Raw genomic sequence first — 12,852 nt, forward strand, 5'->3', positions numbered from 1 at the left:
TGGTGATACCTTCTCTGGGGTTATCTTGGGGTCTAGAATTGTGTTTACAAAACGAATTCCCAATCCAGAAAGATCAGAGACCAGTGAATACTGACCGCAGGAAAAACACAACGTTTTAAGTATAACAATAATAAAACGTGTGTCCCCCAGAGGTAAATTTTCAGTCTCACGGTTTTAAAGTCAGTGTGTCTGGGTGTGGACCGTGACCTGACACATGGCAGGTGGGACTGTGCCAGGACACAGAGAGCGTGAGACTTGAGAAGAGTGCACTGTGAGAAAAGGAAAGGAGGTTATCCTGTCATGACTTTTTCCCCAAAAAAGTATTTTGGGCGTTGTAGACTTTACCGGATTATGTGCCGTATCTTGTTATCATGTATAACTTGTAACATGATGCAAAACATTATATTGGATCAACTGATGAAAATAATCTGCTCCTTGTGGACAAGTGGACATACTTCTGTGATGAGTTAACAGGAGTTCCGTTTCCATAGACCGTTCCCTGGTTTCAAATACTTAATGTGCTTTTACTATTGCGTTACCCATTGAAATGGGAAGTTTCTCATAGGCTTGCATGATGAATAGAAATGTGTTCACTGCATAGATAAGTACAGTATATTTTACTCATGCTTCAGTAGTTAATTATATCGAGCAGCAAAGTTTCGCCTGTCGTGTTTACTATATATTGTGGTGATGGCAACAAGTATACAGCCGTGTACTGCACATATTAGAAAATAGTATTAATGATAGCTGGATACTCTCTGGGCAGCCCTGATCCTGTAGAATACTTTGATGCTTTCATCTAAGAAAAACCTTTGTCTTTAAAATAAAGTGTGCATGTACATAGCGATATATCTCTGGTTAAAAAATGGGTGGCACCTGTAGCTCAGTGGGTAGGGCACTGGCCACATACACCATGGCTGGCAGGTTTGAACCTGGCCTGGGCCAGCTAAAATCAACAATGACAAGTGAAACAAAAAAAATAACCAGGCAGGCATCTGTAGTCCCAGCTACTTGGGAGGCTGAGGCAAGAGAATCACTTAAGCCCAAGAGTCTAAAGTTGCTGTGAGCTGTGATGTCACAGCACTCTACTGAGGGATATTGCTCAAAAGTCTCTCTCAAAAAACCAAAATAAAACAAAAAACACTGTAACTTTCCAAATACGCATTAACGAATGAAATGAAACAATGAAGGCCTCCTCAGATTATTACACAGAATATATTATTCTTATCTTAACATTTAAAGCTGTGATTTTTTTCCTTCATATATTTGGATTTTGTTTAAAGAATCCTAAGAAATGGTATCTAACTGCTCACTAGATAATGCTTGAAGGAATTAGCTGGCAAATTTCAAATGTTTGATAGAAATAAAGCAGGTCAGTGGGACTGTTAGTTTATTTGGGACTGTCTAAACCTGGAAACTCGGAAGCCAAAGTAAATTCTCATAAGCAGCTAAATTCCAAAGGCCCCACTGACAATCTGCACATTCCCTGGGAAGAGCTCATTCCAGCCTGTGCGATGTTTACAAACCAGCCCTGTCAAAGGGATGGTCTGAAAGTTCCAGTCCTGGAAACTGCCAGGCATCTGCTGAAAACCTTTTTATCTAAGACAGATGAATAGAAAGAACTCAAAATTCTTCTAAGTAATTGTTTCATGTCAAGTGGCACTGGGAATGTCTTCCAAATCAACTTGAAGACAAACGGCAGATGCCGGTAAGAAAGTAAAGGTGTCCTCATAGGTATATACGTAATAAGCACACACACACACGTACATATGATTTTAGGCAAGAAGGCAGAATTAAATCTTTCCCCAGAGACAGTGTTGGAGGCAGCTAGGTTCACAGAGCTGAAATGTGTGTTCGACCAAGCACCAATCGTGAAATCATCCGTAAGATGCAGCGATCGTAACTTCTACCTGGTCGTTTGCTGCGAGAACATTGGTGGGGCTCACGGGAAGCCCAATGTCAGAAGTGAATTTTATGCCCGGAGGTTTGAAAGAGACAAAATGAAATAAAGGATACTACCTGGCCTGTGGCAGGACAGACCTCACGCACTGCTCCGAGTCAGGCGACCTGAAGCGTGTTACTAAAACCTCTCAGGGCCTCCGGTTCCTCACTTTAGAAATGAAAGTGGTGATCCCGGAGTTGTGACGAGTGAGTCCGTGGAAAGCTCCCCTGTCATGGGCACTGGGCATGCTGGGGGCTGTCTGTCCCACCACTCCAAAGCAAGTTGGTACAGACTGGAAAGGAAAAACAAAGTCTGTGTTCATTTATTTCTCTGACTAATGAAATGTTTTCTGTGCACCTCTTTTAGGGAGAAAATGGTTCACAGGGTGCTCCAGGCTTACCTGGCCAAAAAGTAAGGCTTTTTACATTTTTTTCAACTGAGCTGAGAATTGTAATATCTTGAAAATTGAATTTGCATGCAATACAATACAGATTCTGAAAATGGATTTAATAAAACTGAATTCCTGTAAAGACCCTTAGAAAGCTACTGATCTGTCTTTCTAAAGGGAACTTGTGGAAGCAGCACCCTTGACCAACACGCTTCTCCAAGACGTCAGCAACAGTGGTGCTGTCTGGGGCCCGTGGGCGTGTTCTGGGGATGTTTTTGCAATTATTAGTCAGCCTGGCTTCTTGCTTATCGTCTTTTTTGGATATTCCAGATACAACAGTTATTATAGCGACAATGACATAAAGTATTACATATTACAAAGATGCTATAGAGAACTAATCCCTTCAGAAAATCTTTCTTTCAGAACAAATTTGTAATAAATAAGGAGTTTTGCACGGGGCAGATACTTTTTTCCGCGCCTAGAACCTTGCTCTCTACCAGGGTGAACCACCCTTTGGATGCCTCTCCGGTCCCACGCTGCTTTCCCCTCTGGGAAGGCACATGGCTGTGTGTGACCAGCACCACAGAGACCGGTATATTCCACTTTCGGGGAAAGATGGGGAGCTACTTCAGGTGGGGCCAGCTGCCTCGATGCTGCCCAAATAGTTCCACCCAGAAAGACCCCACTGGTCCCACGTTGGATGCCCACCAAGCTCTGGAGAAGTTTTATAGGTCTCAGCAATAAGATTTCAGAAGTTGCTAGGCATCTAGTATTTTCTGTGTAGATGCAAATATCATTTTAAAAGATAAGCAGTTATTTATAGTTTCAGCTTTTGAGAAAATCTTCCTTTGCTTGGCCTAACAAAGATAACGAGTCTGCCCTGGCAGCAGTGAACCGGCAAGCTTCTGAATTTCTTCACCGCAGTTCTCGACAAAACCCGGTGACGCCGCATGTGTTGCCTCTGTGGGTTGAGTTGCAAGCCAAGGGATGTGCAGACTTATCTGCTGGGAAATAGTTTTGGACTTTCCAGCAGCTGTCTGTGGTGGCTGCGTCCTGCTGACACTGTGGCTGATGCACCAGAGGCATTTAGCAGCTTCAGTGTCAGCTTGAATTAAGAGATCAAATCTCTTACTTTAGGGAAAAATATAGAAAAAGGTAAACCAGCCATTCATTTGTAGAAAAAATACCTAATAACGCACCTATTTTCTTTCCTGGTAACTTTCTTGAGGGAAAGCGAAACAAAGATATTTGATTGTCTATGTCTGAGTTTGTATGTGTACATATACACACATCTGATTATGTGGGTATATATGTGCATATAAAATAATACACTCGTATGTAATAAAATAATAAACTATATATGAATGTATGTGTGTGTATGTATATATATTATACTAAACAGCTTACATTCCATTTCAGATAATTAACATAAATTTTAACTATGCCAAGTGTTACATTGTTAAAGCATGGTGGAGAAAACTAGAGACCTCTGTGCCCTCAGGAAGTGCTTACTGAATGCCTTTTCCATTTAGGGCCCTCCATTGGTGAGGGATGGACATGCCCAGCCCTGGCATGCACTTGCTGGCCGTGTTATCAGCGGTGCCTTGCGTGCAGGAGGGCTCAGCGTTATTACTGTTGTTGAATGTCTGAATGGAACAGCGGTACTCGAAATATCTGTGCAGAACTGAGTGGGGGAAATAAGCTTGTCAGATCAGAGAGGATTTAGCTGAAGAAAGCAGGAGTTAGAACTGTTAGAATAAATAAGGTGATTGGAGACCCAGCGGCCCTGCAACCACCCGTCCTCCCAGGAGCGCAAACACGGAAGAGCAAAGCCCTGGTGTCAGGGCTGGAGCTGAACTCCAGGGTTCCAACCTGAACTCCTTCATCACGAGACTTTCTGACTTTTTTTTTTTTTTAGAGACAGAGTCTCATTTTGTCACCCTCAGTAGACAGCTCACAGCAACCTCCAGCTCTTGGGCTTAGGTGGTTCTCTTGCCTCAGCCTCCGGAATAGCTAGGACTACAGGCATCCACCACAACACCCGGCTATTTTTTTGTTGCAGTTTGGCGGGGGCCAGGTTTGAACCTGCCACCTTCGGTATATGGGGCAGTGCCCTACTCACTGAGCCATAGGAGCCATCCCAGACTTTCAATAGAACAGAATTCCAAAAATGTCAGCTTTCTAAGAAAGCTGTTTCTCCTGAAGCTAATAAAATAAATAGTAATAACAACAAGAATGGTGAACTTAGTCTGTGTCAGATACTCTGAAGGTGCATTCAAGGCTTAAACCCATGAGTGAAGCTCAAACCATTATCACTCCGATTTTATACAGGAGACCCTTCAGGCTTAGAAGATGATGTTGCTTGGAAGTTGCAAAGCTATAGGCAGTTAAAGGATGGCTATCTTTAAAGTGGGTCTCTATTTCTAGAAATCCCCTGAACATTCTTGCTTTAAACACTAGAGGATTATTCTTTTAGTATTTAGGAATATTTAAATCTGTGTAACTTAATGTTGGCTTAGAGATTGTGTATTAAAAATGGTTATTTATACTTACTGATGTTTTCATTGTTAGAAATATTATCCCTCTTATTGTAAAAATTGCACATGTCATAAGTAGTGTTCCTGTTACTATACACATCATATTCCTCTTTTACAGGGAGAGCAAGGTTTTGAAGGCAGCAAAGGAGAAACTGGTGAAAAGGTAAACTAAATATGTCTCTTTACATATGCATCTCTAAAAGTAATTTTTTTCTGGAAAATATTTTTTAAGAGAGAGAATCTAACTCTGTTGCCCCAGGCAAGAGTGCTCTGGCCTCAGTCTGTATCACAGCAACCTCAAACTTCTGGATTCAAATGATCCTCCTGCCTCAGCCTCCCAAATAATTGGGACTATAGGCGCCTGCCATGATGCCCAGCTAGTTTTTCTATTTTTAGCAGAGATGGGCCCTTGCTCTTGCTCAGGCTGGTCTCAAAATCCTCAGCTCAAGCAATGCTCCTGCCTCGGCCTCCCAAAGTGCTAGGATTACAGGTGTGAACCATTACACCCGCCTTGAGATTATTTTGAAATGGAATATTTAACTTGCTTATCCATTCTATATTAAAAATTTAATAATTTTATAGAAATAAATAAGTATATTTGCTTCAATTAAGATAAACTAAATATATTGATGATGTCAGCGATCTTTCTACACTTACTTGCATGGTTGATAGACAATTATAGCTAATGCAATTTCACTGATAGATTCAAACATTTATGAAGCACTGTATTTTTATATTATGATGTTATTGATTTAGTAAGCACCCATGCCTTTAGATCAGGGGTCCTCAAACTTTTTAAACAGGGAGCCAGCTCACTGTCCCTCAGACTGTTGGACGGCCAGCCCCCAGGACTAGTCGGCTGTTAAGCAGGACAGGCAATGGTGGCAAAAACACCTGGCAAGCCGGTTAAATGTCCTAGGCAGACTGCATGTGGCCCGTGGGCTGCAGGACACCTGCTGTAGATGAATGTTTTGTTTCTATTTATACCTAGGTTTTCTGTGCTATTATCTTTTGGAGGTAATAAATAAGGAAAACTTACTATAATAGTGAGAGTCCCAGAGAAAAGAGATGGCATATTAAAATTAGAATAATTTTATATTTTTAATTTAATTATAACTGTATACATTTATGGGACACAATATGGTGATTTGATACACAATGTGGAATGCTTAAATCAGGATCATTAACATAACCATCACCTCACTTGTTTTTTTGTGGTGAGACATTCATAATTTAGTCTCAGTTATTTTGAAATATACCCTTTCGTTGTGCATATTAGACGAGATCCCACCAAGTACCCTCCCTCCTCCCACCAACCACCTTCCCCCCTCCCCTCCTGTCTCTCTCCTCACCCCTCTCCCTTGTTTGTCTATATTTGTGTGTTAATAAAATTAGAATAATTTCCAAATGTTTAATAAAGACATGATTTAAAAGGCAGGGGCAAATTATAAGATCAGTATCTCAGGTGAGGTTACAGTGGGTTCCTTGGACCCCACGTGATATACCAGACCCAGAGGCAGAGAAAACTGTGTGGAGAGGACGGGAGACAGGGGCTGAGGAAAAGTCAGCCCAAGAGAGCACGTAAAGGGGAATCCAGGACAGGGGAGACCTCTGCCCTCTGTCCTCCGGCCCTCAGCTCCCCTGCAGGACTCCCACTGGCCACACCAAACTGAGACTCAGTGGGGTGGGTGCCGCCCATAATGGTTGGCGTTCCAGAGCCCAGAGCCAGGTGGAGGAGGGTGGTTGATGGCACCAGCCATGGCAGCTGCCAGCCCACTGACCTGCGTGTTGTCATCTTAAGTCACCTTCTGAACTCAATTCTGAGTGGTCAACTTTACATTTTCAGATAGTATTTTATTTTAAATAAAAAAATATTTATTGAAAGATGATTAAGCAACCATTGTCTTACAGATTTGCAGCTTTCTATTGAAAGTACAGAGAGCACACCCCCCAATTCCCTTCTGATAATCACTTGAATCCATTTGCATTTCAAAAATCAAGTTTCGGGGGGATAAAAAATCTAGTTTTGTTTCTAAATAAAACAGAAACAGCTTCATTCTTTTGTTTCATAACTTTTGTGTACATCAGATGTCATGTAATTGGATGGCCAGAAGAGAACTAAGCGAGGATAGACGGTTGCAAATTAGACAGCACTGTCGGTATTTAGCCTTCCTGGCCCTGATCCGTTCTTTGCGTCTTCAATAAGTATTTATAGAGGGAAGGAGCATCTATTGTAACCATAAGACAAATTACACATGTTGTAAATTACATGATCATTTTCCTCACAGAAGTATGAGGGGAAAAAGAGAAAAGCCATATAATAGCCGTGCACTTGGGGAGAATTCCATTATTTGATGACTATTTTTTGAAGTGGGTTTCTTTTCTTAAAAATCCCTCGAATGTTCGTGCTTTAGAATAACAGTCGTTGCAAAGCCCTGTCTCTAAAAAAAAAATATATATATATATATTTCTCTGCACATTCCTGATTTATTAGTGAGATTTTGCCTGGAGGAATAAGTGAGAATAAGCAAGGACAGATATATTCTTTGTACTTTAAACTTGCTATCACACTAAACTATGAGTAGTTATTTTAACATTACATTTAAGCTGCTGGTATTCCTCAGCAGTGAACAGATTCTCGCGGGCTCTGAGGTAGAGCAGAAACAGTTGCTGTATTTGGCTTTAAGGATTTTTCTTCTGGTCCCCCACATCTATTATCTGTTGTGTTCACATAGTCAATTTCACCACGAGGTAGAAATATTTTTGGAGAATGATTGAAATGTCAGAAGGAATAAACCATCAAAAGGAGAAGACAGTATGTACCTCAATGAAAATCGTAATTTAGATGATTTATAATCAGGTGTAAGATTCATATAATACCTTTATGTTAAAAAATATATTTTATTTGGATTTGGCTGTCATTTGCTGCATATTAAATGTCTGAGCTTTTAAAAAACTGATTATACAATTTTAAAAAGACCCACCCACCTTTCTTCTCTAGCTGCACTATCCTGGCCTTGACTGTGTTTAAAATGTCAAAGCAGTCAATGTTTTGAGTCACTAAATTCACTACTTACAGAATGAAATAATTCAGGAATGCGTTATTGTTCAGAGATATCATACCTACTAAGGACACATAGTTACTGATCAAAAAATAGAAACTTTAAAATGACATGAAGGCTACGTTAACCAGTTTGATGGAAGTGTTTCGGATTGTGTGTGAAAATCCCACACTGTACCCCCCGAAGTGCATTGATGTACATAGTTACCATTCAATAAAAAAAAAAAAAATAGAAACTTTATCAACTGTGAAAGATAAAATACTGTGTGATGATTTTCAGGTCATGGTTATATAATCCAGGGAAACCAAGTAGGGGACTCTGCTGCTTCTCATTAGGTCTAGAAAACGAACCTTCAGGTCATCTTAAGGAACTAGATTGACCCAGGGGTTCCTCAGAAAGTCAAACATGCTGCCCTTAGTCCAAGAAAAAAAAGTGTGGAACTTGAATAAGTGTGAAGGACCTCACTTGAAAAGATGTTTCCAAGTCAATAGCTGCTTGTAGCAATAGAACAGAGCCTCCTCCATTACTAAGCAAACACAATTCAGCCAATTCAGCCAAGTGAAAGTTACATTGTCAGGATGTTTCCAGAAGATAGTTACAGTTAAAAAGACCTGGGCAAGTATTCTTAGTAAAGCATCACAAGAATGGAGAAGCAAGAATCCAATGTACTCAATTGTGAAATGAGGACAATTGATGCAAGTACATGGTGGGGGCTGTGGGGGGATAGGGGAGAGGAGAGAGGGAAAGAAGGAGAGGGGTGGGGGGTCACAGTGCATGACACACCTCTTGGGGGCAGGACACAATTATAAGAGGGTCTTTATCTCGCAAATGCCAGCAGTGTTACCTGGTTTGTCCTACCCTCAATGAATCTCCCACCATTAAAAAAAAAAAAAAATGAATAATGCCAGACAGAGGTGGCAGGTTCAAACCCAGCCCTGGCCCCAAACTGCAAAAAGTAAATAAATAATGAATAAATAACTAAATAAAATAATAAAAGACATGGGTAAGTTATAAGGACAGAATCCAAGGTGAGGTTTACCAGGCTCTGGTTTATCATCTAAACTTACAGGAAACACCCCCCGCAAAGTTAGATGTACGTCACCCAAGGATGCCTGGCCTCTCCCACACATAGTTCATGAAGCAGGAGGGATGAGGAACCCCCCCCCCCAGCTGAGACCTGTATTCTAGCTTTTCTGTTTCTACAGGAGTGGTCTCCTGGGTCCCGCAGTGTTATCATCGCAGGTTTGTGTGTGCTATTACCACTGGGGAGCAGAGAGTTCACTCTAGAGGAGACAGTGCCCCCATGTTATCCGACATTATCAGCGTTCCTAGCAGTGACTCAGTAAAACTCTTGTTACATAACCAAATGTAATTGCATGAACTAAGCCCTTAATATGCATTAGAGAAAGACTATTCAGCAGACGTTCACTGAAGTGCTTTTCATTCCTTAACCCTGAGGTTTTTACTTCACGTCCTTATGAAGACAGAACTATCACTTGGTTACATTTGTGAGAAGAACCAGCAAATAGAAAGGAAACGTAAATATCTCCAACCTTGCATTCGGTGTTGTTAAGGAGTTGTTTAAAATCATGTAATTTAGTTTGCTTTTAAATTAATCATTCTCCTGTGTCGTCATTCAAGCTCTGACTACCTGGAAGTTTAAAAACTCATTTTTTTAGAGTTGAACTGACTCTGCTAAACCTATTGTTAAATGTCACGTGATTATGAGAGAGCAACATCCAGGGGTGAGTGCTGCTTCTAACACCCTTTTCATGATTTATTACCTAAAATACAGTCAATTTGGGGTTACCCAAGAGTGATGTGAACATGGGCACATACAGTAACGAATGATTACAAGGAAGATGTTTTAGTGAGTGGATCTTTGCTTTTGGGGAATGGAAGTGATCTGGTCTCTTAAGTTTAACAAAAGGAAAAAATATAACAAATGAGCTTTTCTCCAAAAAAGAAGACTCGAGGAAGTGCAGACAGCATCCATAACTGGGCATGCTCTGTACCTTGGGAGTCCGCAGCTGAGCAGGTTCTGGTTGGCTTTTGTTAATTTCGGCTTATGGGCATCATCTACTTTGACCATCTTTTGGGGGGGGCAGGGGTTGTTTTTAATTGTTTGGGATTCATGGAGGGTACAAGAATTAGGTTACACTGATAGCATTTGTTTGGTAAAGTCCCTCCTATAATTGTGTACCCCTTCCAAGAGGTGTGCCATACCCCGTGACCTCCTATCCCCCTGTCCACTGCTTTCGTTTTACAGTGGAGTACTCTGGACTCTTACTGATCTCCTCTCCCATTCTGGGTTAAACAAATAAAAATAAACATCCCCCAAACTAACATATGCATGTGGTGCCTGCTTTAACTCATCTCTTAAAACCGTAGTTGTAAATTTGCAAGGAGTTGCGATTTTTATCATCCTGTTGTTGCCATCGTATTTTCTAGGTCCTAAATTGCCATGCGATATATGATACATGAATTTAACTCAGGAAACTCTGTACAAAAATTTATTACTCTAGTTTTATAGCCATTGCAAATATTTTTACCTAATAGAAGCCACTGGAAAAACATTCCACAGACCTCATTTCTTAGTTGATTTATTTAACGACATGTTATAGAATTCTGAATAAGATGTAATATTCAAATGAGTAAAACTATGAAAACATCTATTATAACCTAGGATGGTAAAATAGAGATGTGCTTTACTACCCACAAATTATCTGAGGTTATTTACAATTAGTCGACCAAACATTTGTATTTCCTCATCAGTAGTCAACATCAGGTAATTTTCAGATGATGTAATTCAAATTTTCATAGACCAGTTTAAAATAAAATATATTTAGACTTAGTGTAGATTTTATTACTCTGGATTTTATTAGCATTAGTTTCATATGCTGCCTGTGGCTTTTGGTGGTTGCTTTTGAAGATATAATAGAAGAAATGGAAAATGCTTATTAGAAAATGTCTTCACTCATCTGTCATAGCTGAAACATTCATACTCATTTCTGATCAACAGAATATTGAATTCGTTCCTGCTATTCTGCTATTTTTGGTTTTCAGTGGTAAAGATATATCCGTGTCTGTGTATAATACATATACCTACATAAAATGCTAGGCTAATGATTTACTTAGATTTTTGTTCATTTATTTCCGATAGGTTAAAATTTCATTTTTAATTCATAACAACCAAAGTTAGAAGATAACACTTTATTTTTACGTTAGTATGACAAATAATGTCTCCTGTCAGTAACTAAAATAATGACTTCTAAGTTTTAATAATATGAAATTAGAGTCAATCAGACAATCCATAGTAATCATTTCCTTCTAGAAACATCAATCATGGCTTCAAATAAATTAGGACTTTTTATGTTGGAAAATATTTTCACTTTAATCCATTTCTCATTCAATTTTCATGATAACTGCCCATGAAACTTGAGAATTTGAATGAGTAGCTGTAATTTTTGGCCACTTACAACTTGATATTGACTGAGAATAAGCCCAAACGCAGACGTCCATATGATACATGTGAGCTATTCAGAACATTTGGGGACAGCATCCAGGTCTATTAACAGGGAATGGACACCCCTACTTTTTGCTGTCTCGCTCCAAAAAGAGCTTAGACTTGACAATTGATTGTGAAACTGACCGTGACTTATCGTGAAATAAATGGATTCATAGACTCTTATGTTCTGTGTTTTAATCCAGCTCTGATGTCCTAACTATGTAAAATTGAATCCTTGCTTTCTTTACCATGGTTTCCTCCTTTATGAAATAAACTTAATTTCTGTCTCACAGGATGGTTGTAGGAATTAACTAAGAGCTTAGTGAATAAAAGTTAATAACTATTAATATCCTTAACAGCCAAAATATGACAAATAATACAACATATTTTATAAAAATAGATATGACATAATTAGATTTAATTTTTAATTGTGTAATATTAATTTCTGATTTATTTTCTAAATAGGTAAACAAAAGGCCAGAGATTATTATAGTCAGCTACTGGGTAACAAGTCATCCCGAACGAAACTTAGTGGCTTAAAATGACATTCATTTATTTAGATCATGATTCCGTGGGGGTAGCAACTTGTACTAGTTGGTCTCAACTGACCTTATCTGAGTTTGCTCATAAAGTCTGCTCCCTATATCTGCAGGTTACTCATCCACAGGTACAACCAAGTGCAGGTGACAAATACTTGGAAAAAACAATAAAAATAACAATATAGCATGAAGGAGCACAAATAAAATACAATCTAATAACTATGTACTTTACACTTACATTGTATTCAATAGTATAAGTAATCCACAGATGGTTTAAGTATAAGAATACTTTATATGCATAAAATACTTTATATGCATAGGTTATATGTAAATATTGTGCCATTTTATACAAGGGACTTAAGTATCCAAAGATTTTAGTATCTGTAGGAATTCTTGAATCAATCTCTGGCATGTATTAAGGGACAATTGGGTATTTCTTTTCAGCTGCTAGACGGGCCGAAGGTGGCTGGTCTAAGCTGGCCCCTGCCAGACGACATATCTCGACTCTAGATGATCTCTTACTTTGCAACAGTTATCCTGGACTTGTTCTCCAGGTGAAGACAAGGATTTAAACAGGACAAGCAGAAGCATGTATGGGCTCTTGAGGCCCCAGGCTCAGAACTAGCACACTGTTACCTTCACCATATTCTATTGGCCAAAGCAAGCCTTACAGCTACCCCAGATTCAAGGGGTGGGAAAATAGATCTCCCCTCTTGATGAGAGAAGTGGCACCATCACCTTTTTATTATACTCATAAAAATTAACACAAATGAGGGTGGTGCCTGTGGCTCAAGAAGTGGGACACTGGTCCCATATACCAGAGGTGGTGGGTTCAAACCCAGCCCCAGCCAAAAACTGCAAAAAAAAAAAAAAAAC

General features: G+C 39.6%; 1 protein-coding gene across 1 annotated transcript in view; it reads left to right on the forward strand.

Annotated features, from left to right (window-relative positions):
• Positions 1 to 12,852, forward strand: part of COL19A1 (collagen type XIX alpha 1 chain) — a 306,466-nt gene that overhangs the window by 73,607 nt on the left and 220,007 nt on the right. The window contains exons 9-10 of the mRNA XM_003789676.1: positions 2,309 to 2,353; positions 4,986 to 5,030. Of these exons, the coding sequence (XP_003789724.1) occupies positions 2,309 to 2,353; positions 4,986 to 5,030 (90 nt within the window). The remainder of the gene's footprint in view (positions 1 to 2,308; positions 2,354 to 4,985; positions 5,031 to 12,852) is intronic.

The sequence above is a fragment of the Otolemur garnettii genome, unplaced genomic scaffold (genome assembly GCF_000181295.1).
Source record: "Otolemur garnettii isolate 467f Iridium unplaced genomic scaffold, OtoGar3 scaffold00035, whole genome shotgun sequence".
NCBI lineage: Eukaryota > Metazoa > Chordata > Mammalia > Primates > Galagidae > Otolemur > Otolemur garnettii.